The sequence below is a fragment of the Clinocottus analis genome, unplaced genomic scaffold (genome assembly GCF_023055335.1).
Source record: "Clinocottus analis isolate CAN_PGR_092001 unplaced genomic scaffold, fCliAna1.0.p SCAF_11, whole genome shotgun sequence".
NCBI classification, from domain to species: domain Eukaryota; kingdom Metazoa; phylum Chordata; class Actinopteri; order Perciformes; family Cottidae; genus Clinocottus; species Clinocottus analis.
Window position 1 is genome coordinate 20,848,342 of NW_027175832.1, and position 26,341 is coordinate 20,874,682.

At 47.4% G+C, this 26,341-nt stretch overlaps 1 protein-coding gene across 1 annotated transcript in view; it reads right to left on the reverse strand.

Annotated features, from left to right (window-relative positions):
• Nucleotides 1-2,457: 2,457 nt before the first annotated feature.
• The window catches only part of kcnq3 (potassium voltage-gated channel, KQT-like subfamily, member 3), a 37,283-nt gene continuing 13,399 nt past the window's right edge, over nucleotides 2,458-26,341 (reverse strand). Inside the window, exons 3-15 of the mRNA XM_068567800.1 lie at nucleotides 14,773-14,863; nucleotides 14,558-14,684; nucleotides 13,950-14,122; nucleotides 13,567-13,740; nucleotides 13,349-13,459; nucleotides 12,750-12,845; nucleotides 12,568-12,662; nucleotides 7,158-7,357; nucleotides 6,968-7,070; nucleotides 5,903-6,034; nucleotides 5,695-5,790; nucleotides 5,341-5,428; nucleotides 2,458-4,870 (exon numbers count right to left, since the gene is read on the reverse strand). Coding sequence (XP_068423901.1) covers nucleotides 4,223-4,870; nucleotides 5,341-5,428; nucleotides 5,695-5,790; nucleotides 5,903-6,034; nucleotides 6,968-7,070; nucleotides 7,158-7,357; nucleotides 12,568-12,662; nucleotides 12,750-12,845; nucleotides 13,349-13,459; nucleotides 13,567-13,740; nucleotides 13,950-14,122; nucleotides 14,558-14,684; nucleotides 14,773-14,863 — 2,134 coding nt within the window. The 3' untranslated portion in view covers nucleotides 2,458-4,222. The remainder of the gene's footprint in view (nucleotides 4,871-5,340; nucleotides 5,429-5,694; nucleotides 5,791-5,902; nucleotides 6,035-6,967; nucleotides 7,071-7,157; nucleotides 7,358-12,567; nucleotides 12,663-12,749; nucleotides 12,846-13,348; nucleotides 13,460-13,566; nucleotides 13,741-13,949; nucleotides 14,123-14,557; nucleotides 14,685-14,772; nucleotides 14,864-26,341) is intronic.

A 26,341-nucleotide genomic window follows, 5' to 3' on the forward strand; every position in this document is an offset into this window, starting at 1 on the left:
CCGCAGTGACACCCGAGCCGCTCCGAAGACCCGCGAAGAGGTGACAGCGAGTCTTTAATGGCGGGACCGCCGGGCACTTTGCTCGCCTGCGTTCACGTCGCAGACTCATGGAGGCTCACAGCGCCGACTTGGCAGGAGAGGAAACGGAGCTGCCGAGGGCCTGGGAACCCCTCCCCCCACCGGGAGGGAATCGCACCGACAGCCACGACGCAGTGAGCAGAGACACCTGGAGACAAACACACAAGTTCACCACAATCATGCCGACGAGACTCTGGAGTCGCCACTGAGGAGTGAAAGTGTGTCGATGCAGAGTTCTGCAAAACAAACCAACGCGTTTGCTTTCAGGCCGAGGAAGTGACGTTTCATACCAAGCACACGCTGGAGGCCTTGATACGTTGTTACGTTGTTACGTTACGTTGTTGCGTTACGTTGTTACGTTACGTTGCTACATTAAGTTGTTACGTTGTTACGTTACGTTGTCAGGTTACATTGTTGCGTATGAATAAAGTATCTATCTCACTATTATCTTTTTCTCATCTTAAGTAGTTTTCAGTCTAAATCTAAATATTTTCAACGTTAGCTACATGTCATTGTGTGTTTCTGTGAGCTGATACAAGACCAGTGTGAAACGTTCAGAGGGTTCAGGAACATTGAGCTTCAGGAACATGGAGCTTCAGGAACATTGAGCTTCAGGAACATTGAGCTTCAGGAACATTGAGCTTCAGGAACATTGAGCTTCAGGAACATTGAGCTTCAGGAACATTGAGCTTCAGGAACGTGGAGCTTCAGGAACATTGAGCTTCAGGAACATTGAGCTTCAGGAACATTGAGCTTCAGGAACGTGGAGCTTCAGGTATCCTGTTGTTTCGCAGTAACGTCCTTCAGGTCGCGTCTCATCATTAAGAGTCACAGGTTTGAATTCAATACTTTATTAATAACTGGTGCAGTTGAAAAGACAAAAAATAAAAAAATCAAGTAAGAATACATTTGCATATTATATCATCAAATCAAAGTGTTCAAAGTGTCTAATACAGAATAGAAATGGCAAGTGTTTATTTATTTGAACTGGAATGAGAATAATGAAGCGCTGAAGGCCACTCGTGTAAAGTCGTCCAAACTTCCATTCAGATAAAAACTAAGAACATCAAAACCTTTTTTATGAACCCAAAAAGCTGCTGTCAATCAACTCCCACGAAGCTGTTTGTGATGTCCAACAGAAGGTTCAGCAGAGACTCTCCATGTGAAGACCAACCCGTCCTCTATGATATGAATAAATATGAAAAGACACTGCAGCTAATCTCGTGCTGTTGTCGGTGTTTGATGTGACGTCAACGCTTTTCAGTTTCAAGGGTTTTGGCACGTTTTTCAAGTCGCTGGCTTCCGTTTGGAGCGTTGTGCTTCGAGCCAAAAGAACCGTCACACAACATGACGACTATGAATACTGACAAGACAAGAACTTCACAACTTAAATACTCAACAGCGTTAACTCCATTTGTCTGGACAGCTGTTATAGATTTATTCTTATTGTAGTTTATTCACTATTTTTAGTAGTTTTAACAAACATTTATCTCATCATGAAGAGCCGACGACAGAAACTGTGATTCATGGAGTTATGACTTCTATACAACCAGAGGAGTCGCCCCCTGGTGGTCAGGAGAGAGAATGCAGCTTTAACACATGAAGCATAGACTTCTATACAACCAGAGGAGTCACCCCCTGGTGGTCAGGAGAGAGAATGCAGCTTTAACACATGAAGCGTAGACTTCTATACAACCAGAGGTTGTTTCTCTGCGTAGAAGCAGCTTCCACATGGATATCACGAGCAGCTTCGACAGCCGGAGCGAGAAGCATGAGCAGAAATGTAAAAAAAATAAAAAACATTGAAAAGAACCGTACTGAAAGAGGCCAAGGCACAAATAATTTCGTAGCAATAAAGATGTGTATAAAATGTCTCGTAGCATGTGTTCATGTGTTCATGTGTTCATGTGTTCATGTGTTCATCAGTGCATTGCTTGGGATGCGGTTACCATGGGAACAGCCAGCATAAAGTGCTCCTTTCATCTCACAGTCACTTTCACACGGACGCTCACTCAGGGAGGACGTGCACGTGCACACGTGCACGTAAAAGAGCACACGCGTGTTGGTGCAGGTTGTGTTAACACACGCTCCATGAGGACTCGTTTAGAAGAGAACTTCCTGCTGGAGGGAAATGAACGTCTGAAAGACTTTGAGTCTCCTCTCTGACATGAACACAGAATATAATAAATAAATATAAATATAATCACTGGTACCCGAAGTTAAAAAACACCCGGATTTAAATGGAGTGTTCCAAAAAACAAAAAAAAGAAAAGTGCATCATCACGATGTGACCATGACATCGTGATGAGATCATCATGATATCATGACATCACTGGTATGACTTCATCATGACATCACTGGTATGACTTCATCATGACTTCATCATGACTTCATCATGACATCACTGGTATGACTTCATCATGACTTCATCATGACGTCATCATGACGTCACCGCAGGACGTTTGGAGAAACGCGTGATGGTGAAATATGAAACGACGTGTGTGAGCGCGTCCTTCATAACACACAGAATGAGGACAGAAATAAATCGTGTTCACATGTGAAGAGCGTCAGGACTCGCTGAGGGAATGTTCTGTTTTGTGCACAATGAAACATATATATTTCATCTTTTTCCTATTTTTCCCAAAATGTTCAAAACTCTTTCCTCATAACTGGAAGAAATGTCCAAACCAAACAAAACGGATTCTTTGAGTTGTTACTTAACCTTGTTTTGTGTTTGTATTGAAGTCGCTGAAAAATACTTTTCAAGCTTTAACTTGAAGCAAACGTTCACGAGTCATATTGACACCAGATGACGTTTCATAACAGATGTTTTCATGTTGTTTTGTTGAGACGCTGAGTCTTTGTTGTGCTGTTTGTCGTCTGAACACGTTCATGTAACTTCTGTCCGCTCGCTTCACTTCCTGATGTTTTCATGCGTTTAGTCTTGGAAGACAATTCATAATAAATACATTGCATTAATGAATAAAGTGTTAAAGTGTTGAACAGTAGTGAGCAGAGAGGAAGCAACGCACCTTCACACGCAACAGAGACACACAAAGACACACAAACGGACACACAACGAGACGTGGACACATGGAAGAGATGAAACATCGAGACCTCGTGGACGTTTCTGTGCAGCTGAAATAAACTAATACAAAATAATAAAAAGGCCAAATGACAACACAAGGTCACCAGAGGTCACCAGAGGTCACATCCCATAATAAACCCCGCGACGTTCTCTGGGACGTTTGTGGCTTCAGAGGAGAAAGCTCATCCACTGTTAGAGTATATTTATATGTGTGAACGCTTCACTAGCAGAGTTATAACAGGATACAAGAAGATAAATACATAGAAATATTAAAAATGAATTCATGAACAACAGAAACAGAAACACAGTCGACGCCATAGAAAATATGTTTAAAATCATAGGAAACGTTGAAAGTCAACGGAAACAAAAAAACAAATAAAAAAATATTAAAGTGTTTGTTTTTAAAGAAGAAGCAAAAACTGAAGAGATTTTAGTTTTTCTTTTTTTAAACTGGAAAGTTTGTACGCGTTAAAGTGGCGACACACAACTCAAGAGCACGGCGGCGGACAAACACACACACACACACACAAGCACACACACACACACGCACACGCACACGCACAGGAGACTTTTGGTTCCTTCGCCTCCTCCAGCCGTCGCCCCCTAGTGGTGCAGCATCATGCAGACCATGCAGAACATGAAAATGTTTCCATATAAAAAATAAGTGTTACAAAATGGCATAGCAAGTATAAGGATCCCTTCGACCGCTCGCTCCGTTTCCTGATATCCTGAACGTCGAGTGTCTACACTAGGAGTCGCATGCGGCGCATGCAGTGCGGTCGTGGCTTTGCAGCGATAAAGCTTTTGGGCGTAAATAGTGTGAATATTAACGTTCTCTCTTACTGGAGCTATGAGTGCTGTACAGAGTTCTACTTTACAAACAGGTCTTTCCTGTCGGCGGCCTCGAGGCCACGCCTCCCCGTCGGTTGACGAGACCGCCCCCGAAAGGTCCGACGACCCCCCCCACCCCCCATGGTTGTGTCCAGGTGTGGACCCGAGCTGGTTTGGGTGCAGCGGCGTGGGTTGGGTTCAAGGTTTCTTGTGTCGACGCCCTCCTCAGGGCGGCGTGTTCCACACGGCGTCCCCGAACCCCTCCCCCGTGGAGGAGAGCGGCAGAGCCCCTCCCCCGCCGCCGCCGCTGGGCGTGAAGGGGTCCGAGTCCGAGTCCGTCTCCCCCTCCGCCAGGTAGCTGGGCCGGGTTCTGGTCCGGCTGCCCGAGTCCCCCCCCGCGTCCTCCCTCTCCCCGGAGACGCTGAACCCGCTCGGCGAGCGCTCCAGCTCCTCGTGGTCCACCGACAGCATGGAGAGCGGCGAGTCGGGCCCCGCCCCCCCCGCGGTCCTGCCCGGCCCCCCCGCCGCCGCCAACGGCGCCGACGAGTCCAGCAGGGAGCTGATGGGCAGCACCGTGGGGCGCTCGGCGTAGGTGGGCACGCCGGCCGCCGGGCGGCGCTGGTGGAGGTTTGCGTCCGCGCCCGCCGGTCCGCGGCCGCAGGGCGCACTCGGCCTGCCGGCGGGCGTCTGGTAGGACATGTGCGGGAACGCCTCGGCGTAGTTGAAGAACAGCCGCCGGATCTCGCCGCTCGCCGCCGGGTCGCAGGGCTGCAGGGTCATGTGGGCGGCGCCGGCCGAGTCCACCTGCAGGAGCTCTGTGTGCTGGATGTGCATGTCCACCAGGAAGTCCAGCTTCTTCTCCATGTCCTCCACCTGAACCAGAACATCCAGGAGAACGCAAACATTTCAACATGCGAGCAAATCTACCGCTCGTTGGAAAATAACACAACAATTATATTTGCATGAAATGCTACTGAGGCAGATTTCAGAAGCAGCACCATGTGGAACCCAATCTTTTCAGATTACAGTTCTTCTTTTGGTTCTAAAAGTGTTCTAAAGTGTTACACAAGTGGTATAAAAGGTTGTAAAGGGTTATAACATGGTTCCAAGATGTTCTAATGTTTTCTAAAAGGATTTGAAAGGATTCCAAATGCGTTCTATAGTGTTCTAAAAGTGTTCTAGAAGGGTTCTTAAAGGTTCTAAAAGGTTCTGACTTGTTCTAAAAAGGTTCTAAAGGGTTCTAAAAGCATTCTAAAGTGTTCTAAAGGGTTATAAAGTAGTATAAAGTGCTATAAAGGGTTTTTAAGTCCAGTGTTTATCTGCCTTGCAGCTCTCCTCCTCACCTGGCGCTCCACCCGGACAAATCTTCCCATCATGCTTTGGTCTTCGGAGTCCGGCAAGGAGGCGGCTTTGGCGAGGTAGGACTCGTGCCTGGAACACACACCTGTTACACACATTCACCTGCACAGAACCTTCCTCAGGAATAAAGAGTGCGGCTTCTCGTTGGAGACGACCACAAAGTATAATTATAAGTATAAGATGCACCAAGACCAGTGAACACAAACGCCAGCCTCTAGACGGTGCATGAAGTACATTTAATACAGACGATTAGCATTATTTGGGCCCTTTTGTGGAGATTCTAATATTACAAGAAAGTCAGATAACATTGAGTTGTCTCTTCACGTGAGGGACTGTACCTGGGCGACTGATTGGGCGGGTAGCTAAAGGGCGTTTTGGGAGTCTTCTTTTGCTTGGGGGTGAGGGGGGGACCGGGGGCCAGAATCATGTCGATCCTGAAAGGAAGAGAATCAGGATGAGGAGGAGGAGGAAGAGGAAAAAGAGGAAGAGGAGGAGGAGAAGATGTCTGCTTCTCTAAAAGCAGACATCCACAGAGCAGCTGCTGACCTCGTCTGGAGGTATTTGATTCGACAGAGCATGTCCAGGTGCCCGGCGGAGTACTGCTCGATCACGTCTTTGACATCGTAAGGCCTCAGAGTTTCCTTGAACCGCTTCTTGTTCAAGAGGAATTGCATGATCCTGCGAGACAAAGGACACAGAAAACATATTCAAACACAGCGGTGAGAAGTCTTGGGTCCTGAAACCGAAACCCCTCCAGGTCCGAGCGTCCCCATTCAGACCCATTCAGCCCCGAAATAATGGCGTGGAAGGAAGCAGCCCATTCACAGGGTTAATCACTCATCTCACAGGCCCTCCGCGAGATTGAGTTCCTGCATCACGTCAACGGCGTGGCCGATAGAACCGGCTCACTGAGATCTGCCTCCAGGCTCTGGTTTCCTCTCCGGCAACAAACAGCCAAGCTCTCTGAACGCCGATCCTTATTTAGCATGAGCAGATTGTTTGCTTGGTGGGAATCACCAAGCAAACATCCCAAATGACTGTATTTGGATGTATTGAACACTGTAAGTAATACACAAGTGAAATATATGGTTTGGTACATGAGAAAATTCAAATTGTCCCAATGGACCCAATGGCCCCAATGGCTCCAATGGCTCCAATGGCTCCAATGGGTCCATTGGGTTCATTGAGTCCTCGCCTGAACGTTCTCTGTTCTAAACCCTCTCTAACTTTGTTCTGCTTCACTTTATTAAAGTTAATCTTTGCATGTTGGATGTTCACATGTTGTGTTATGGTTTGTTAGAGTTGTGACTTTACAGCTGCTTCATTTCAAACTAATAATCATCCTGAAAGTCTTTTTTTTATCGTTGGACCTGAAACCTTTTCATTTCTTTCTGTGTCATCTTCATTTCCTCTTAACCAGAAACATGTAGACTGATATTTACACATCTGAACAACATCTCACATGTGTTCCTCTTATTAAAACACAACATTATTCAACAGCTGCTCTTATATGAACCATCCATCCCATCATCCAACAGTTTGTTTAAAGCCCTAAAGGCTGCTTCGCTGGGACTTCACTGGAGATCATAAAATGCAGATTCAGCTCCTGACCTGACGGCCCTGATGACCAGCTTCAGCGTGGGGATCATCTCCTCCATGAGGATGTCCGGGGGGAAGCCCCGCTCCTCTGAGGGTTCTGCCAGGGCGCCGCCGTCTGACGAGGACAAAACCACACGACTTAACGCTCAATACGACCCAACCCAAACCCCAACGTTCCACCATCGAGGGCCGTGGCCTTTACCTTCGGAGCTCTGGCGGAGCGTGTAGGCCTTCATGCGGAAGGCGGTGCGGAAACGTTCTCGGTTGCTGAAGCCGGCGGGTTTGGGCTCCTTGGAGGGACTTTCCTCGATGGAGTCGGCGTGACCCGTGAGCCTCTTGCCCGACCCGATCGACGGCCGCGCGTTGGGGAGGCGAACGCGCTCCAGTAAACTTAGTTTCTGGCTGAAACGGGACCAGAAGAAGAAGGGAGAGGAGATACAGGATGGAGGATGAAGATGTCATGGAGTAGTAGAGCTCTATGCCAACCAGCAAGAAGGAATAGACACAGTATTATGACACAGTTTGTTAAGGAGGCCTTCAGCGTTGGGGAGATGTTTGCTTGTTTCTTGTCCGGTATGCTGGTCACCGCTTCCTGAGCTCCAACTATCCAATGACACCAGATGAAGGTCTGGAGGTGTCTCAACTGTTTAAAGGATTGCAGGTCGTTGTTCTACTCACACCTTCAAGACTTTACTGTGTTCGGGAACTTCGGTGGACTTTGGTTTGGAGCCACATCTTTTCGTTCCAAACCAAAGTCCAGACTTCAAAATATCTCCACAGATGGGAAATTTCAGAAAGAATACACAGAAATAACCATTTTCTTTAGCTGCAACTGTATCTGTCAGGTTTCGTTTTGGGTTCTTCGGCCTTTCCAAGAGTTCTACCAAGAACCCACCATTAACGGTTCCCTCTAGAACCGTCTGTGAAGGATTCAACCTCTTGCACCTTCTAAGGATGCTCATAATCACCCGGCCCAGAGGTGTGTATTCCAAGGGTTTCATCTACAGGTTCTTCCGGCTTTCTAAGGTTTTGAACATCTTTTCAGGGATTATTTTTGCAGATTGAGGACATTAAATGTGATCATTGAATTAGAGATAGATCCAAAGCAAATGTAGCAGAATTTTGCCATAATGCCCTTTGACCTCGGAGGCTCGTCTTGACATTTCTTGGGGTAATTGTTTTAATAATTCTCTCATTCTCAAGAAGAACCAAAAACACCTGAATCTCCTCAAAGAATCCCTCGTCTCGTCTTCCCTTGAATCTCCATTTGAGTCTCTCAGGAGTTAAAGTCTTGAGGCGTAAGAACGCGGTTCTCCTGGCATGAGGACGCCTCAGAGAGCCGCGAGGGGCCCCGGGCTCCTCCATTGTCCGATAGCCGGCACTATTTGGCAGCACAAAGAGCCGAGCTCCCTGGGTAAAATAAGACTCCTGTGTGCCTTGGAAGAGGCAGAGCGGCGGGGTAACCGGAGCCGCCGGCCGGCCTGAAGCGAGCCTCTGAAACGTGGAGCGCTCTCAGCGACTTTGCTCCCACAGCAGACTCACAACAGGAGCCTCTTTGTGGCCCCGGGGCCGGAGAGACGGCAGATTACGGCGCTGAGAGGCGGCAGAATGAGACGCTGTGAAGGACCGGAGCTCTTTCTGACCGCCGCGCCGCCAAATAAAGAGACAGCGATTATCCACGGGCAACACAACGGGGACAAATAATGCTCCTCGCCTCCCACAGCGCCGCCGGCCCGAGACCCAGCAAACACACTGGTTTACTCACACTGGTTTACTCCTACTGGTTTACTCACACTGGTTTACTCCTACTGGTGTACTCACACTGGTTTACTCCTACTGGTGTACTCACACTGGTTTACTCCTACTGGTTTACTCACACTGGTTTACTCACACTGGTTTACTTAGACTGGTTTACTTAGACTGGTTTACTCATACTGGTTTACTTAGACTGGTTTACTCATACTGGTTTATTCCCACTGGTTTACTCACACTGGTTTACTCACACTGGTTTACTCATACTGGTTTACTCCTACTCGTTTACTCATACTGGTTTATTCCCACTGGTTTACTCATACTGGTTTACTTAGACTGGTTTACTTAGACTGGTTTACTCATACTGGTTTACTTAGACTGGTTTACTCATACTGGTTTACTTAGACTGGTTTATTCCCACTGGTTTACTCCCACTGGTTAACTCCCACTGGTTTCCTCATACTGGTTTACTCACACTGGTTTACTCCCACTGGTTAACTCCCACTGGTTTCCTCATACTGGTTTACTCACACTGGTTTACTCATACTGGTCTTGATCAAACCAGTTCATACTGGGTTAAATGAGATCTGGAGACGATCAGTCGCGTCAGAAACAAACGCCAGAGCGCCATCTGGTGGGTCTGCCAGGAGCTTGTGTTAAATTAAAAAACATATTTGTGGGGACAAGATTTGTTTAAGCGTCTCAATGCAGAGAGACACAAAGACACAAAGACACAAAGAGACAAAGACACAAAGACACAAAGACACAAAGAGACAAAGAGACAAAGAGACGTCTGAAGCGGTGAAAGCAGGAAACACGACCCTCAACGCAGGACATTCATAATGCTTCATAGTGATCGTTGTTGACATGTTGTGTTATGCTCTGGTTGTGTTCATTCAATGCCACATCACAGCGGTGGTCGTTGCACACACACACACACACACACACACACACACAGACACACACACACACACACACACACACACACACACACACACACACACACACACACACACCTGCACTTACATGTTCTGCAGTGTAAAGATCCTGAGCCAACTCTAAGAGGAAGGGAGGGCCAACTAAGCTAACGTTACTCACACATGTCCTCACTCCAAAGGTCTGAAACACACACTCACACACACACACACACACACACACACACACACACACACACACACACACACACACACACACATTTGGCTCTCAGGTGGGATATAATTTTCTCTCAGTGCTGTGTTGAGTAGACCACACAATAGCACTGGAGAACCCAGATAAAAGGTCTAATACTGTTCAATGCAGTGTAACGCTCTCTCACTCACACACACACACACACACACACACACACACACACTCACACACACACACACACACACACACACACACACAGTAAGTGCTTATCGCCCTCTTGTCGGCGCTGGCAGCGCTGTGTAGTTTCTGGCGGGCGTCCACCTCTTCGCTCTGAGCAACAAGATAATGTCAGACTGACTGATCCCCCGAGGGTTAAAACTCTGTCTACGTCTTCACTTCCTGTTCCTCCCTCTCTCCACGAGAGAGAGAGAGAGAGAGAGAGAGAGAGAGAGAGAGAGAGAGAGAGAGAGAGAGAGAGAGAGAGAAAGAGAGAGAGAGAGAGAGAGAGAGAGAGAGAGAGAGAGAGAAAGAGAGAGAGAGAGAGAGAGAGAGAGAGAGAGAGAGAGAGAGAGAGAGAGAGAGAGAGAGAGAAAGAGAGAGAGAAAGAGAGAGAGAGAGAGAGAGAGAGAGAGAGAGAGAGAGAGAGAGAGAGAGAGAGAGAGAGAGAGAGAGATAGATAGAGAGAGTTTCTGCACCTTTGTCCCTTTCTTTTTCTTTCCCTCACTTCCTTTTCCAAAGTCGAGGCTGTCTCTCATGTTCTTTCCATTGTCTCCGTGATAACACAACTACCTGCACATTGTGGATATAACAAGCTGAGGTCCACACACACACACACACACACACACCCCTCCAGCAGCAGCAACTTGATCCTGCAGGTTGAACACGCCAGCGAGGCGATGGAGCAGAGCGCTTTGTGTAATGAGGCTGTGATGGAAACAACCCGAGAGAGTCTTTTGTATAGACTTCTATACAACCAGAGGAGTCGCCCCCTGGTGGTCAGGAGAGAGAATGCAGCTTTAACACATGAAGCATAGACTTCTATACAACCAGAGGAGTCGCCCCCTGGTGGTCAGGAGAGAGAATGCAGCTTTAACACATGAAGCATAGACTTCTATACAACCAGAGGTTGCTGCATAGTATCTTCTCAGTATCAGTGCAGCTGACAGTGTTTAACTCTCGGGTCCTCATCGATGCTTCGGGCTGTATTTAAAGTTCTTCTGCATAAAACTGTCTACTAACTCTGAAATATGTCGGCTGATGTGCCGTCATGTCGTTACGGCGAGGTCGGCGAGGTCGGCGAGGTCGGCGAGGTCGGCGAGGTCGGCGAGGTCGGCAGCGACTGTGTGAGTCCTGCAGAAGACTCGAGGCATCGCTTCAGCTCACGAAGATGAGAATGATTCATCACACATGAAACCTCCTCGGGGAGACTTCCTGTGACAGTCTGGTTAATGTGCCTCCACACGACGAGCAGAAGGAAAACCATCAGGCCTGCAGACCCGTCTGGGGACTGACTACTCGTCCTGAACCGCATGAAACACCACTAACGGGCTCGCTAATGGGCCCTAAAGAGAATAATCTCTCTCGGCCTCAACGCCACCAAAGTGGCCGATGTGAAAGATCGAGCTGTTAAAGAGACGAGAGGGAGTTTCATATCACGTTCACATGTTTACCACAAAGAGACACAAAATAACCACAAAGAGACACAAAATTACTACAAAGAGACACAAAATAACCACAAAGAGACATAAAATAACCACAAAGAGACACAAATAACCACAAAGAGACACAAAATAACCACAAAGAGACACAAAATTACTACAAAGAGACACAAAATAACCACATAGACACACAAAATAACCACAAAGAGACACAAAATAACCACAAAGAGACACAAAATAACCACAAAGAGACACAAAATTACTACAAAGAGACACAAAATAACCACATAGACACACAAAATAACCACAAAGAGACACAAAATAACCACAAAGAGACACAAAATTACTACAAAGAGACACAAATAACCACAAAGAGACACAAAATTACTACAAAGAGACACAAAATAACCACAAAGAGACACAAAATTACTACAAAGAGACACAAAACTACCACAAAGAGACACAAAATAACCACAAAGAGACACAAAATTACTACAAAGAGACACAAAATAACCACATAGACACACAAAATAACCACAAAGAGACACAATACAACCACAAAGAGACACAAAATAACCACAAAGAGACACAAAATTACTACAAAGAGACACAAAATAACCACATAGACACACAAAATAACCACAAAGAGACACAATACAACCACAAAGAGATACAAATAACCACAAAGAGACACAATACAACCACAAAGAGACACAAAATAACCACAAAGAGACACAAAATTACTACAAAGAGACACAAAATAACCACATAGACACACAAAATAACCACAAAGAGACACAAAATAACCACAAAGAGACACAAAATTACTACAAAGAGACACAAATAACCACAAAGAGACACAAAATTACTACAAAGAGACACAAAATAACCACAAAGAGACACAAAATTACTACAAAGAGACACAAAACTACCACAAAGAAACATAAAATAACCACAAAGAGACACAAAACAACCACGACTACATTGGGTTTAATGGCCAGCAGAGGGACGTGAACCATCACTGTTGTGACTTCATGGATTCTTTCTGGAAGAAAAGGTGGAACAGGAACTCACCTGAAGCAGGGGAGAGAGATGATGGTTTCATAAAATCTCCAGGTGGCAATAAGGTCTTCCCTGATTGGATTGGTGGAGTAATATCGCCAGGCAGACTTGAGTGAAACAGGAAGTGATGTCACGGTTAAACAGCTGATTTGGTTCCAGGTACACGGCAGGTACGCGGCTGACGCCGGTCTCACCTGGATGAGCCCGGCGGCGGGATGTCTGCGCTTCTCAAAGTGCTTCTGCCGGTGCTGCTCCTGGACCTTCAGAGCCAGGCCGGATCCCAGGATGCCCTGCAGCGGCAAAACTCAGTCAGCTGGCTCTGGACCGACCCGCAGGCCCGGACCCACGGCTAGGAGACGAGAACTCAACATGGCCACGGAGAAATACAAGATGGCCACGAAGAAAAAGAGCCACAGAGAGACGACGCAAAGACACTGAAAACAGCCATGAAAAGAGGAGAAAACACCACAGAAGACTTCAAAGAGACCAAAAGAATTTCAAAGACATCAAAAGAACTACAAAAAGACCAAAAGAACTACAAAGAGTCCAAAACAACTACAAAGAGATGCAAAAGAACTTCAAAGGGACCAAAAGAACTACAAAGACACCAAAAGAACTACAAAGACACCAAAAGAACTACAAAGAGATGCAAAAGAACTACAAAGAGACCAAAAGAACTTCAAAGAGAAAGAAAATAACCACAAAAAGACACATAACAACCACAAAGAGAGTAACTGCGTAACAGCCGGTGTTCTTCACTTCAGTGGACATGCAAACAGGAGAGAGCACCCACTGCTGGCAGGGCGAAGAAGGACACCCCGATCAGAGCGAAGGTGCCGGCGAGCAGCCGGCCGGCCCAGGTCTTCGGGGTCTTGTCCCCGTAGCCGATGGTGGTCAGCGTGATCTGAGGAGGACACATGGAGGCTTTTCTACAAGCTACCGTCACGCGTCCAGAGCCACAAGACATTATATATATTGAATGTAGCATTGTCGCTAAGCTAACGGACGTACCAGCCCCCACCACAGTGCGTCGGCGTAGGTGTCGAAGTCCTGCGCTTTGGGCAGAGCGTTGGGGTTGTCGGGGCCGGACGCCTCCATGGAGACGTCGTCCTTTTCCACCAGGTAGACCAGGAAGGACGCCAGGATCAGGGACAGGAAGCCGATGTACCAGGCGGTGATCAGCTCCTGCAGGAGGTCACACACACACACACACACGCACACACACACACACACACACACACGCACTGGTTCACTGGCATGATCAAAACACCGCCGTTAGCGCTTGTACCAGTTCACACCGCCGTTAGCGCTTGTAGCTCTCTCGGCGTCTCCGGACTGCGTCTTCCCCCCGGTTGGTTCTCAGCATTGGGATCAAACCGCCGGGCCGTTCCTACCTTACTGTGGGCGTAGATGGCGGACCCCAGCAGCTTCCAGGTGCCTCCCCTCCGGTCCATGCGCAGCATGCGCAGGATCTGCAGGAAGCGCAGGCTGCGCAGCGACGTAGCTAACACGTTGCCCTGGTTCCTCACCGCCACCACCGGCACCGAGGCGATCAGCACGAAGATGTCTGAGGGACAGAGAACACCGTGACAGGCAGATTATACGCTGTGCTACCTTTGCTTGTTTTGTCTCGCTAGCTCCCCGCTGTTGTCTTCGGGGAGCTAGCGGAGAGCTAGCGGGAGAGCTAGCTTGTTACAGCGAGGAACTTATAACCCAACTTTTATGGTCGACTTCACATTAAACACACGTCTTTAGATTCTAGTGCAGATCCAAAAAGTTTTGAAAAGAGAGCAAACTGTCAGGACGAAGTCTCAGGAAATCTGAGATTATAAACTGAACAGCTGTGTTTTTAATCCGGCGATGAATAATTCCTCCTCATGTTTTACAGGGTTTCTAGTTCACGTGTTCATCACGCTGATCTTTCATCCGTTCATGTCCAGATGGAGCTCTTTGGATGAGTTCAGGCACCGCTGGAAAAGCCACAACTCATTAATAAAATTACCCAGAATGCACAGAGGTTTGCGAGCGAACTTCAGCCTCCCCCTCCATCCTTTGTAGCGGCAGCAGCATCCGGCCGCCCAGACCCGGAGCGCGAACTCTGCTCCGAAGATGAAGATGGCGAAGGTTTCCTGGACGGGGAGGGATTAAACATTGTGTAGACGTTGTGTAGAAGTTGTGTGTAGACGTTGTGTGTGTTGTGTGTGTTGCGTGTCCTACCAGCACCACCAGCCAGTGAGCCGACACGTTCTCGTGTTCCTTGAACGTGGTCAAAATGGCCAGAATCAAACATCCCAGAACAATCAGGAAGCTGCAGACACACAAAGAAGCAGCGGCTCAGTGATGAACACATGAACACATGAGGACATGAGGACATGAAGACATGAGGACATGAACACATGAGGACATGAGGACATGAAGACATGAGGACATGAGGACATGAGGACATGAACACATGAGGACATGAAGACATGAGGACATGAACACATGAGGACATGAACACATGAGGACATGAAGACATGAGGACATGAACACATGAGGACATGAGGACATGAAGACATGAGGACATGAGGACATGAGGACATGAACACATGAGGACATGAAGACATGAGGACATGAACACATGAGGACATGAGGACATGAGCACATGAAGACATGAGGACATGAAGACTTGAAGACATGAAGACATGAAGACATAAAGACATGGATATATAGATATATGTAGATATATAGATATATGTAGATATATAGATATATGTAGATCTATAGATATATGTAGATATATAGATGTATAGATAAATAAGTGTATAGATGTATAGATGTGTGTGTGCGTGCTGCCACCAGAGGGCGCTGCATCTCTGCTGATGACTTTAGAGACTGAAACTCCTTCGTTGTGTTTTCATCTGGTTTCAGGTCACAGAACCCAGATGAAGATATTCAGTGATCGTTGTGTCTGCTCTGAGATAAAACTCCTTCCTGGTTGTATTAAATATAATAAACTTCATATAAACGCTGTCGTATCGTCTCACAGGATCAAATCAACACGAGTCACAAAAAACCTGCTTCAGATTTCACGAGATAAAATCTAACGTTTAATAAAAAGATCCAGAAGTTTTCAGAAGCGTTTCATATCCTCCTTTAATAAACCTTATGAACATCACATGGTTATGTCTTAATACACCTTATGAACATCACATGGTTATGTCTTAATACACCTTATGGACATCACATGGTTATGTCTTAATACACCTTATGGACATCACATGGTTATGTCTTAATACACCTTATGAACATCACATGGTTATGTCTTAATACACCTTATGAACATCACATGGTTATGTCTTAATACACCTTATGGACATCACATGGTTATGTCTTAATACACCTTATGAACATCACATGGTTATGTCTTAATACACCTTATGAACATCACATGGTTATGTCTTAATACACCTTATGGACATCACATGGTTATGTCTTAATACACCTTATGAACATCACATGGTTATGTCTTAATACACCTTATGAACATCACATGGTTATGTCTTCAATGTGAATATCAAGATTCATAATTATTGTTTCATGTCGTTGACATTTTGAAGTCAAAGTTTTTTACAGCGTTGATCATAAATATGTTTTTGTTTCACTTCATAAATCAAAGATATCAATACAAGTTTTTATAAAATGTTATGTTTAAATAGAAGTAAAATAAATGTTTTGAATGAAGCTGTGAAGGAAACTAAATAATGACGTTTTCTCCTTCCTCCTTCCTCTTTCTTCTTTCCTCTTTCCTCTTTCCTCCTTCCTCTTTCCTGCATCCTCTTTCCTGCATCCTCCTTCCTCCTTCCTCTTTCCTCTTTCCTCTTTCCTCTTTCCTTCTCTGCTCCGTCGACCAGAATATTCACTTTCACGCAGTTTAATCTTCAATATTAAAAAGATGAATGAGCTACTGAAGCCCATTTTAACATCACACACACACACACACACACACACACACACACACACACACACACACACACACACACACACAGACACACACCCTGCTGTGATATGTGACGCAGAACTGCACTAAATAAATTCAACCAGCTGTCAAAAAAAATGCACAAAAAAAAATCCTCTTCAGCTCATTCAGACGGAAACACACTGTGTGTCTCTTTGTGGCTGTTTTGTGTCTCTTTGTGGCTGTTTTGTGTCTCTTTGTGGCTGTTTTGTGTCTCTTTGTGGCTGTTTTGTGTCTCTTTGTGGCTGTTTTGTGTCTCTTTGTGGCTGTTTTGTGGCTGTTTTGTGTCTCTTTGTTGTTGTTTTATGTACCGTTGCAGCTGTGTTGTGTCTCTTTGCAGCTGTGTTGTGTCTCTTTGCAGCTGTTTTGTGTCTCTGTCTTGAGATCGATGTTAACTCGATACGACTTCCTCCCCAGCGTCCAATGAGCTCTCAGAGCGACGCCCAGCAGCCTCACACCTCGGGGCTGGAGCCAAACCAACTGCACTACAAGTAAAAAGAATGACGGGAAATTCAGGGGAATTTAATTCCCGCGTGTTGACGGAGAGCAGAGCGTCTGCTCAGCGTCTCCATGAGATCAGGGCGAGCTCTTCCTCCGGCTCCTCGGCCTCGCTTCTGTTCGTTGTGTAGTGAGAGGAAAACACAACAAATAACACATCTCTCTCTCTCTCTCTCTCTCTCCATTAATCCTCTTCCCCTCCTCCCAGCGGCGGCTCGGCCTCGCTGCGCTCCCGGGCGTGGAGCTCATGCCGCCCTGGAGGATTCCTAACAAACCAATTTACCGCCGAGATTCAATAAAGGAGCAGCAGACGGTGAGATTTCTGGCAGTTAATTTGCCGACGAGATGCAAACGACGGCGTTAACGACTGAGGAGGAAAGGACGAGGGGACGAGGGGACGAGGGGACGAGGGGACGAGAGGACGAGAGGACGAGGGGACGAGGGGACGAGGGGACGAGGGGGCGAGAGGACGAGGGGACGAGGGGACGAGGGGACGAGGGGACGACTGCAGATGTGTATAAATGTATGTATGAATGTATGTATGTTTGTATGTATGTATAAATGTATGTATACAACCTCGTCAGAGATATTGTTAAACACATGTTTGCTGCTCCGTGCTGTTGTAAATACACTAAAACAGACACACATAATGCCACTAGCAACACCACAAAACACAAAGATATTCATGCCGGTTAATATCACATTTAAAACATGAGATAAAAACATGAATCAATTACCAGAACAGTTGTCTGTTATCATTTAGTATTTTAACACAGACGGTTTGTTCTTCACTGTTTACTGTGTGAACACAGCAAAGTAATTAGTGCGACTAATCTGATTAATTAGAGACAATTAAGGAACTTTTGTTCATTTAAGCCGCAGCTTCATCGTCCACATCTCAGCTTCATCGTCCACATCTCAGCTTCATCGTCCACATCTCAGCTTCATCGTCCACATCTCAGCTTCATCGTCCACATCTCAGCTTCATCGTCCACATCTCAGCTTCAACGTCCACATCTCAGCTTCAACGTCCACATCTCAGCTTCATCGTCCACATCTCAGCTTCAACGTCCACATCTCAGCTTCAACGTCCACATCGTGGCGTTTCTCGGCGCGGCAGGACGCCGGTCGGCCTCTCGCTGAACCGAGCGAGCCGACCAGAAGGACTCTGTCTGTCGCCCCGCGGCCTCCTGGGAGTCGACTCAGCGGCGGGACAGAGATCAATGCGGCTCTGGTTTAATCTCTCCGTGTGAGCGCTCGATAAAGATTCAGCTCTCCGTGACGTCACTCGGTGGACTAAAGTTTTCACGCCGTTCTCGGCCTGCAGGAGGCGGAGCGAGAAGACGAGAGGTCACACGGGTCATGACATCATCGACGGGAGATTTGAGGAAAGCGGTCTCTTTGACTTTGTTAAAGTTTATATTGACTTCATTGACTTCCTGTCTGTCATCGCTCATCGTGGCTCCGCCCCCTTTCCCTCCTCTGCTCGGGTGACTTCGTCTCTGAAGGAGTCGAGGACCGAATCTCAAACCCAGAGAGTAATTATCTTAGATTCCCTGAGCGTGTAATGAGGGTCACTCTGAAGGAAATGAGGTCCGGTCACACCTGCCGGCCCCGTCGCCGAGAGGAAGACGCACTTCAGACAAATCACGACGATCCTGAACTCAAACAGAACCAGGACACGAAGAACCCGCAGAACCCAGGAACTGTCGACCTCTAAGAGAAGTAGGAAAACTTTTGGTTCGACTCATTTAAACGAGGTATCAACGGGAGTGATATGAAAGGACATGAGGACGTCTGAGGCGCCTAAGGAAAGGAAGGACAGGAGGAACCTAAAGGGCGTCGCCCGCTCATCGATCAATACCTCTGACGTGGCTCATCGATCATCCCGCCGTCTCCCTCGTGTTGCTCTCAGAAGTTATTAACGGCGGAGAGAGATCACGGTGTCCAGCGGAGAGAAGCGCTCGCCTCCTGACGAGCAGACAGTACGGTTGGTTTACCAGATTTATGAAACCAGATTTATTGACCCGGTTCCAACAGCGGTGAATGATCGGCGTCACGACGAGCGTCTGCCTCTGAGATGAGGAGACGCACATGGACACGAGTTCAATCCCTGAAGTCACCGTTCATGAGACTTATCGTAAGAAAAGATCAGTCTCAGTTCATGTCCCTCGACATTTTGCTGAAGCTAAAAAAGTCTCAAAGGTGTCCAACTAAAGAGTGATCAGGAGGTCATCCTCTGAGGATCAGGAGGTCATCCTCTGAGGACCAGGAGGTCGTCCTTTGAGGACCAGGAGGTCGTCCTCCGAGGACAAGTAGGTCATCCTCTGAGGGCAAGGAGGTTGTCCTCTGAGGGGCCAGGAGATCGTCTTCCAAGGGCCAGGAGGTCATCCTCCGATGACAAGTATGTCGTCCTCTCAGGGCAACCAGGTCGTCCTTTAAGGGGCCAGGAGGTCGTCCTCTGAGGGCAAGGAGGTTGTCCTTTGGGGGCCAGGAGGTCGTCCTCTGAAGGCCAGGAGGTCGTCCTCTGAAGGCCAGGAGGTTGTCCTTTGGGGGCCAGGAGGTCATCCTCCGATGACAAGTATGTCGTCCTCTCAGGGCAACCAGGTCGTCCTTTAAGGGGCCAGGAGGTCGTCCTCTGAAGGCCAGGAGGTCGTCCTCTGAGGGCCAGGAGGTCGTCCTCTGAGGGCAAGGAGGTTGTCCTTTGGGGGCCAGGAGGTCATCTTCTGAGGGCCGGGAGGTTGTCCTTTGGCGGCAATGCGAAAACTTCGCATTGAGTCACGTGGTACAAACGACGAGCACGGCGTAGATGGAGCAGATACAACTCCATTCAGTCTTCGAGGTCGTTCTGCGCTCACAGATCGGCTCGTTAGCCGTCAGTCCACTTGGGCCATCGGTTCAAAGCAAAGGCTCATTAACGAGGGAAAGGAGCCTCGGGTCCACCTGTCGGGGCCGGGACTCACCGCGCTGCGACCTTGGCCGGTCAGGGCGCTGACGCCCGGAGGCTGGCTCATTAAGCCAGAGCTCAGCCTCGGCTCAGAGTGGCCGAGGACAGGAAGCAGCAGGACTTCTGGGCCGAGGACGAGGCAAAAGGCGTCAGCAGGAAGAAGAAAAAAAGAACATGAATTTGATGCAGAAAACGATGAGCTCGTCAACTCTAACTGGGATTATGAAATGTGGACATCCTTTGACTTCACAGCTCAGGCGTCCTGACAGCTTGACCCGACCTCGGCGTCAACTCAGCAAATTCTTCGGCTTCTGAAAATCTGTCAAATCAGCTTTTTGTGATCCAAGAAAAATGGATTCATTTTGATACTGTCGAGTTTTCTTTTGTTTGTTTCTTATTTCCTCACCAGCAGACGGACGCATTGCGTTACTCCGCCGCATTCACAGATGTATGAATCCAGAATAAACTATTCATCAGTGATTTAATTGCACTAAACGGATAAAAAAAGAGATGCCGAAATAATCACATGATGATGCAGATGTTGTAAAAAGTCTGAGTTCATGCTTTGTCAGTTATCTCAGCTAGAAGACGATAAAACATCTCTTAAAACGTTTGTTTTCTGAATGGAGTTTGGTTCTAGTGATGCTCGGCTACGCTAATTGACGCCGCGCTCGTTGTTTGCACCTCGTGACTCATCGTACACAAACATTTAGACGCATAGTTTGGTCCCGGGCATTCGCTTTGTGTACGTAACGGTCCGTCCCTTCTATTCCATCCCTCTGCGTTCTCACCTCATCTGCAGACGAGTCTGTTCGCCAGCGTCTTCCTGCAGAGTAATCAGATGCGTGAAGGTGCTGCCTCACTCACAACCTCCATCTCACCAAGCCGTGGATGACATGCATTAAGCGCTTCCATGGCAACAGCTGTGGAGTATCCCTCAGTCTCCGAATCACCGGATCACCATGGAGACACCGGCTCCCCCCCCCCCCCCCCTGTATGCGGCGGGTTGTGGGAGCGTTTCCTCTGCAGACGATGGAGAGTCAACAGAATCCTCTCTGTCGCTAATCTGCAGACTCCTCTGGTTGTATAGAAGTCTATGCTTCATGTGTTAAAGCTGCATTCTCTCTCCTGACCACCAGGGGGCGACTCCTCTGGTTGTATAGAAGTCTATGCTTCATGTGTTAAAGCTGCATTCTCTCTCCTGACCACCAGGGGGCGACTCCTCTGGTTGTATAGAAGTCTATGCTTCATGTGTTAAAGCTGCATTCTCTCTCCTGACCACCAGGGGGCGACTCCTCTGGTTGTATAGAAGTCAATGCTTCATGTGTTAAAGCTGCATTCTCTCTCCTGACCACCAGGGGGCGACTCCTCTGGTTGTATAGAAGTCTATGCTTCATGTGTTAAAGCTGCATTCTCTCTCCTGACCACCAGGAGGCGACTCCTCTGGTTGTATAGAAGTCTATGCTTCATGTGTTAAAGCTGCATTCTCTCTCCTGACCACCAGGGGGCGACTCCTCTGGTTGTATAGAAGTCTATGCTTCATGTGTTAAAGCTGCATTCTCTCTCCTGACCACCAGGGGGCGACTCCTCTGGTTGTATAGAAGTCAATGCTTCATGTGTTAAAGCTGCATTCTCTCTCCTGACCACCAGGGGGCGACTCCTCTGGTTGTATAGAAGTCTATGCTTCATGTGTTAAAGCTGCATTCTCTCTCCTGACCACCAGGAGGCGACTCCTCTGGTTGTATAGAAGTCTATGCTTCATGTGTTAAAGCTGCATTCTCTCTCCTGACCACCAGGGGGCGACTCCTCTGGTTGTATAGAAGTCTATATAAGTGACTCTACTTCTCTCTTGATGTATTCCCTCAGTAAACATTGTAAACATGAGTTTATGTCTCAATCTCTAGTTTATAGTCTTCTTCTATACAGCCTGATGTTCATTTAGTACATTATGGTCTGTTAGAGTCAAACAGACCATAATAAGCGGGTGCTTTAGGGGCGGGGCTACAGGGTGATTGACAGGTCGACAGCAGAGACGTAAACACATTCTGTCCTGATCGAGCTTGTGTGAAATAAATCATTGTAAAGTTCTCAGTTATGTAAATATGTAAATATACAGCGTGTCAACAGGTTCAGGCGCCGCTGGTACAAACTCCTGCGTGTTGCTGGTTCGCGTCCCTACGGAGGCTCACGAGGTTCATGTCTGCAGATGCGTCAGACAGTCTGGGCTTCTCTTTGTCTTTTGTCTGCCGGGTGAGAGCTGCTCCACCTCTTCACCTCCTTCACAGACTTCTGTGTTTGTCTTTTCTAATCGTCCTTGGAGACTTTGAGGCGTGTTTCTCCTCCGCGCTTCGTCCTCAGTCTGTTTCCCGACCAGCAGGGATTTGTTTTCCTGCATCGATGGAGCGCTCTGTGAACCAGCAGCCCGAGGACGTCCCGGGACGCGAGCTGCCAACCAGCAGGAACGCTCCAGAAGGCTTTCTGTTCCCGCTCAGCAGAAACAACAACTCACATTCCCTGTTTCCACCCGGCCCGAGAGGGAGGACACACATCAGCTCCTCGTACGTCGCACCCTGGAGGCGTGCCCTCCCAACACGTGAGGCCCGTTAGCCGGTGAACCGCCACCCGCGGGTTCGAGTCCCACGATGGAAGCGTTGAAAAAACTAAACTAAAGGAGCAGCCGTGCAGGAAGCTTTTCACCGTATGAATGTGTTGCTGTTCATGTCATAAAGTGAAGCTGATTATGTCCCGTACACACACACACACACACACACACACACACACACACACACACACACACACCCACACTGATGATCGATGTGTTATTAGCAGCGGCTCCGCTCCATCAACAAAGCAGCAGAAATCATTTTTGTAAAATCGTTGATTTAAAAGCAGGCCATTAGGAAACGAGCGTGTGACGGATCGTTCATCACGCGATGAGATGTCCATCGACCGGGAAAGAGGAACGTGAGGTCTGCTCCTACTTTCAAACAGGGTTTCCCAATCTGAGGTGCAGGGGCGGCCCCGAGGGCCGGCAGCAGCTGGTGGTATTTACTGAAAATGAAGTCGATGCAAGTATCAAGCTCCGCCCCCCGGCTACAGCCCAGAAGCCCCGCCCCCGGCTACAGCCCAGAAGCCCCGCCCCCGGCTACAGCCCAGAAGCTCCGCCCCCCGGCTACAGCCCAGAAGCCCCGCCCCCGGCTACAGCCCAGAAGCCCCGCCCCCGGCTACAGCCCAGAAGCCCCGCCCCCCGGCTACAGCCCAGAAGCCCCGCCCCCCAGCTACAGCCTAGAAGCTCCGCCCCCGGCTACAGCCCAGAAGCCCCGCCCCCCGGCTACATCTATTAATAATGAACATACATTTCCGTGTTATTCTCAGGGCAAAGACAGGAAGCGGCTCACGAGGGAAATACAACAACAAGTAATAAATAATATCACGCACACAAAGTTATGATTAAAGAACGTCTGGCTGAAGCTGACGGTTCAGTGTGAACGTTTCCTCTCACGGTAAAGTATGTAAATATTAAATAATAAATATTAGATAATAAATAATAAATAATAAATAATAAATAATAAATAATAAATCTTAAATATTAAATAATAAATATTAAATAATAAATAGATCTCGAGCTTCTTCTCTAATGAAAAATAATCTCCTTTTTCTTTCACCACTCGCCTGCAGAAATACATTTCCTTCATATTGCCGGGAGAGGATAGCCCCTCACACACACACACACACACACACACACACACACACACACACACACACACACACACACACACACACACACACACACACACATACGTGGTTATCGTGGGAAATAAACTGTTAAGAGCAGAAATAGCCTGACAGACGATACGTGGTCTGAGCGTCTCCGGGCTGATGATGTGTGATTACACGTGTGTGTGTGTGTGTGTGTGTGTGTGTGTGTGTGTGTGTGTGTGTGTGTGTGTGTGTGAGAGTGTGTGTGTTTAAATATGTCGACAGAAACATTTCTAAAGAATTTGTTTTGTGAAGTTGAAGTGATTTCTTCTGTTCTACATGAAGAACAAAGTTCTGCACAGAAACACAGAAACCTCGCTCTGATGTCATGACCTCCAGGACTCTCTGTGACCTCCAGGACTCTCTGTGACCTCCAGGACTCTCTGTGACCTTCAGTCCAGACTACCTGGTGTGTGTTTGTTGTCTGCTTTCGTTTCCCAGCTGATCGTTTCCTCAACGCGTCGCATCGATCCAGCAGAACGCCGCTCGCTTTGCTCGTATCCGCTAACTGTCGGGCGGGTAAAGGTCGAGTCTTACCGATCCTGTGTGTGTGTGTGTGTGTGTGTCCTAACTCTCTCTTTGTTGATCCAGAGACAATAATTCAATAATATCTGCATGAAACTTCTCCAGGTGAGGACTTTCATTCAGGGTGTTTTTTGGACACACACTGCATTGAGTTCTGAGTCGGCTTCTGGACGAGAAACTCAGAAGGAAAGGAAACAAGGAAACTCTTCACTCTCCTCGTCAAAGGACCATTCAGGCCTCCTGCGTGTCCTCAGGGTGTGTTCATGTGTGTTCACGTGTGTTCACGTGTGTTCATGTGTGTTCACGTGTGTTCATGTGTGTTCACTCTCCTGTAAAAGCTTCTGAAGCAGGAAGCCGTGAGGGAACAAGTCAGTAACCTGAGTGTTGAGGAAGCGACTGCAGACGTGAGAACAAAGATCGCTTTAATGTCGAGGTTTAAAAAAAGAGACTTCTTTAAATGTCATTCTTGTTTGAGCGGCTGAACAGAGAGCGATCCGGTCCAGAACAAACAAAGAAACGGACCAATCGGACGGCGGCGTCCTGTAAAGACGTCACCGTGCGGCAGCAGATCAGAGCAGAGGAACTCGCTCCTGAGTCACTGCGCCTGAAGTCCTGATGGTCTTCAGCGAGTCCTCGCCTGCAGAGAGGACCATCGATACAGACGGCGTTTAAAACGTCAGCTGTTCACCTTCACTGGGACGACTGTCAGGTAAACAGTGCAGCAGTGTAAACACACCGTCTGAACGCATGTTGTTTACACACCAAACAACAACAACAACGACGACGACGATGATGATGATGAGACTTCATCTGGAGAGGAAATCAAGTCTCGATCAAGCGGTCAGTTTTTATGCTGTTATCGTATCCAGACACGTCACTACAGACTGTACATTATCATCTATATGTATAATAATGTACATTATCATCTATATGTATGGTACTGTACATTATTATATTTATGAATGATACTGTACATTATCATCTGTATGAATGGTACTGTACATTATCTGTATGTATGGAACAGACTGTACATTATCTGTATGTATGGTACTGTACATTATTATATTTATGAATGATACCGTACATTATCTGTATGTATGGTACTGTACATTATCTGTATGTATGGAACAGACTGTACATTATCATCTGTATGTATAATACTGTACATTATTATATTTATGAATGATACTGTACATTATCTGTATGTATGGAACAGACTGTACATTATCATCTGTATGAATGGTACTGTACATTATCATCTGTATGTATGATACTGTACATTATCTGTATGTATGGAACAGCCTGGTCTTCGTCCTGATGAGCTCGGCCCTGCGTCAGTGGAGTCGCTCTGTGGCCGTGGGCCTGCAGGCTGAGCGCTGCACAGTCGGCTTGTTTTAGCCGGCGAGCCGATTCATCACCGCCGACGGCTCGCAGGAGAAGATGGATTCTGTTATTGTGTCCTCGGGCTGAGGAGAGGAACACTATCTGGATGTTTTAGGTGTCAGGGGGGTGGAAGCGCTCCATCAGCCGCAGTACAGCCATAAAACACTCGCAGGACCTCCACAGACAACCTGCAGTCCAGGAGGCCGGGTTCTGGAGGGAAGCCGGACGCCAGAAACACAGCCGAGCAGATCAGCTGATCAGCTGATCGCTGCTCTGTGACACACAGCAGCTCCATCACCAGACGAGGAAGCTAGCAGACCCCAGAACCATCCATCCAAAAGGTTTCCTCCACTGAAACCTGCTTTCTGTGAACTGAGCTGAACTTTTCTGCTGTTTAAGCGCCTGAGAATCTGATGTGTTGTATGAGCTCATAACCAGAATACTTTCATGAATATGTTTATCCAGGCAGCAGGAAGTCCTTCTCATTATAATCAGCTGACTAACCAACACCTGATGGTTCCTCCACGTGAAGCTGAACCTGTAATTAAAACATAAACGTCTCCAGAGCTCCAGGCCAGAGGAGCCACGATGAATTATGACTAGGATGAGATCATGATTTTTATACATATATGTTGTACTTTGGGGACACTATCCTCCAATTATGGATTAATAACAAA